Consider the following 1,660-nt stretch of genomic DNA (forward strand, 5'->3'; position numbering starts at 1 on the left):
AGTGGGGGACGTGGTGGGAAGCATTTTGGGGGGGGTCCCTGCCTGGCCGGGAGCCTGTCTATCCCCACTCAGGGAGGTGGGGACATCCCGGGGTGGCCCCCTGGCAGCCTGGTCCAGCTCTGACCCCCATGCTTGGGGCTGTGTGTCCCCCCCAGTGCTGCTTGTGGCTGTGGGGGGATAGCATGGGGGAGAGAAGCTGGGGGTGGTGGGGACAGGGTGGGCTGGGAGGGGGCTGGGGCCACCCTAAGCACAGCCCAAATGCCTGAGCCCCACTGGCCCTGGCGAGGGCAGTGACACCCTGGGGTCTGGGTGCCCGTGCCTGTCCCCAGGGAGCCCAAATCCTCCCCACGGCCCTGTCCCTGCCAGCAGGGCCCTACTGCAGGAACTCTGCCCCTGCCACCCCACTCCTGGTGACAAACTCCAGCACCGTGACCGTCCTGTTCAACAGCACCAGCCACCGCTCGGGACGAGGCCTCCTCCTGTCTTACGCCACCTCGCAGCACCCAGGTAGGGGGGCACCCCCCAGGGATGCAGCCCCCCTGGGCTGTGTCTTGGCCCATGGGGGTGGCACGGCCAGGGGAGGAGGGAGCTCCTGGCTGACCCCTGGGTGGGCTCCCATCGCCCCGAGTTCCCTGAAGATCCACGTTCTCCCTGGCTGGGGGCACAATATGGCAGAACCCCAGGCCACCCAGCCAGGTGGGACCCCCCACTGCACCCTGGACCCCCAGGTCAGCTGGGACCCCAATACCAGGCAGAGCAGCAGGCATGGGGCTGATGGCTTCAGGGGTGGAGGAGCCATCCATCACTGCCCCTCAGGGACAGGGTGCCTTGGGGCTGAGGTGGGTGCTGTGGGGAGGGTGGGGGTCCCTCACCCTGGGGTGTCCCTGCCTTGCAGACCTGGTCTCCTGCCTGGTTCGAGGCACCCACTACACCCAGGAGCACGTCAGGTGAGTGGCCAGGGGGTGTGAGTGGTCCCTGCTTTGGCTTTCCCCCCCCCCGGCATTGCTGCCGGTCCCCATCAGCCCCGGTTTCGTCCCCATTCCTCGCCCAGGTGCTCGGGCTGCGCTCACCCCAGGGCTCTTGGGGTGCAACTGTGGTGGGAGGGGGAACAAACTGGGCGTGCAGAGGGGATTTGGATGGGAGGAAGCCCTGACCCCCCCTTGCTGTGTGTTTCAGTGTGTACTGCCCCGCGGGCTGCAAGGACATCGATGGGGACATCTGGGGCAACCCGAGCCAGGGCTACCGGGACGTAAGTGCAGAGCCCAGCTTGCCCCACGGGGCACCCATGGGTGCAGCTGCTGGGGAGCATCCCCAGCACATGTGGCTACTGCTTGTCACCCCCCCCAGCAGACTGCAGGGGATGGGTTTGGCCATGGGGTGCCCAGCCCCTGCGGGGGGGGGCTGCTCTCAGCCCTCCCCTGCTCCCTGCAGACCTCGGTGCTGTGCAAGGCGGCCGTGCACGCCGGGGTGATCGCGGACGAGCTGGGCGGGCAGGTCACCCTGTCCCGGGAGAAGGGGATCACGCTCTACGAGTCGGCCTTCGCCAATGGGCTCCACTCCAAAAGGTGGGCAAGGGGGGAGGGGGGGCTGGGGACCCCGGCTGCACCCCGCACCCAGCCGTGGGACCCACCCGTGCTGACACCGGGGACCTGCCCCCCCT

General features: G+C 68.7%; 1 protein-coding gene across 1 annotated transcript in view; it reads left to right on the forward strand.

Annotated features, from left to right (window-relative positions):
- Positions 1-1,660, forward strand: part of LOC104132559 (discoidin, CUB and LCCL domain-containing protein 1-like) — an 11,964-nt gene that overhangs the window by 5,918 nt on the left and 4,386 nt on the right. Inside the window, 4 exon segments of the mRNA XM_035901303.1 lie at positions 370-507; positions 896-947; positions 1,177-1,249; positions 1,432-1,565. Of these exon segments, the coding sequence (XP_035757196.1) occupies positions 370-507; positions 896-947; positions 1,177-1,249; positions 1,432-1,565 (397 nt within the window).

This window comes from Egretta garzetta, unplaced genomic scaffold (assembly GCF_000687185.1).
Source record: "Egretta garzetta isolate BGI_Z169 unplaced genomic scaffold, ASM68718v1 scaffold368, whole genome shotgun sequence".
Classification (NCBI taxonomy): domain Eukaryota; kingdom Metazoa; phylum Chordata; class Aves; order Pelecaniformes; family Ardeidae; genus Egretta; species Egretta garzetta.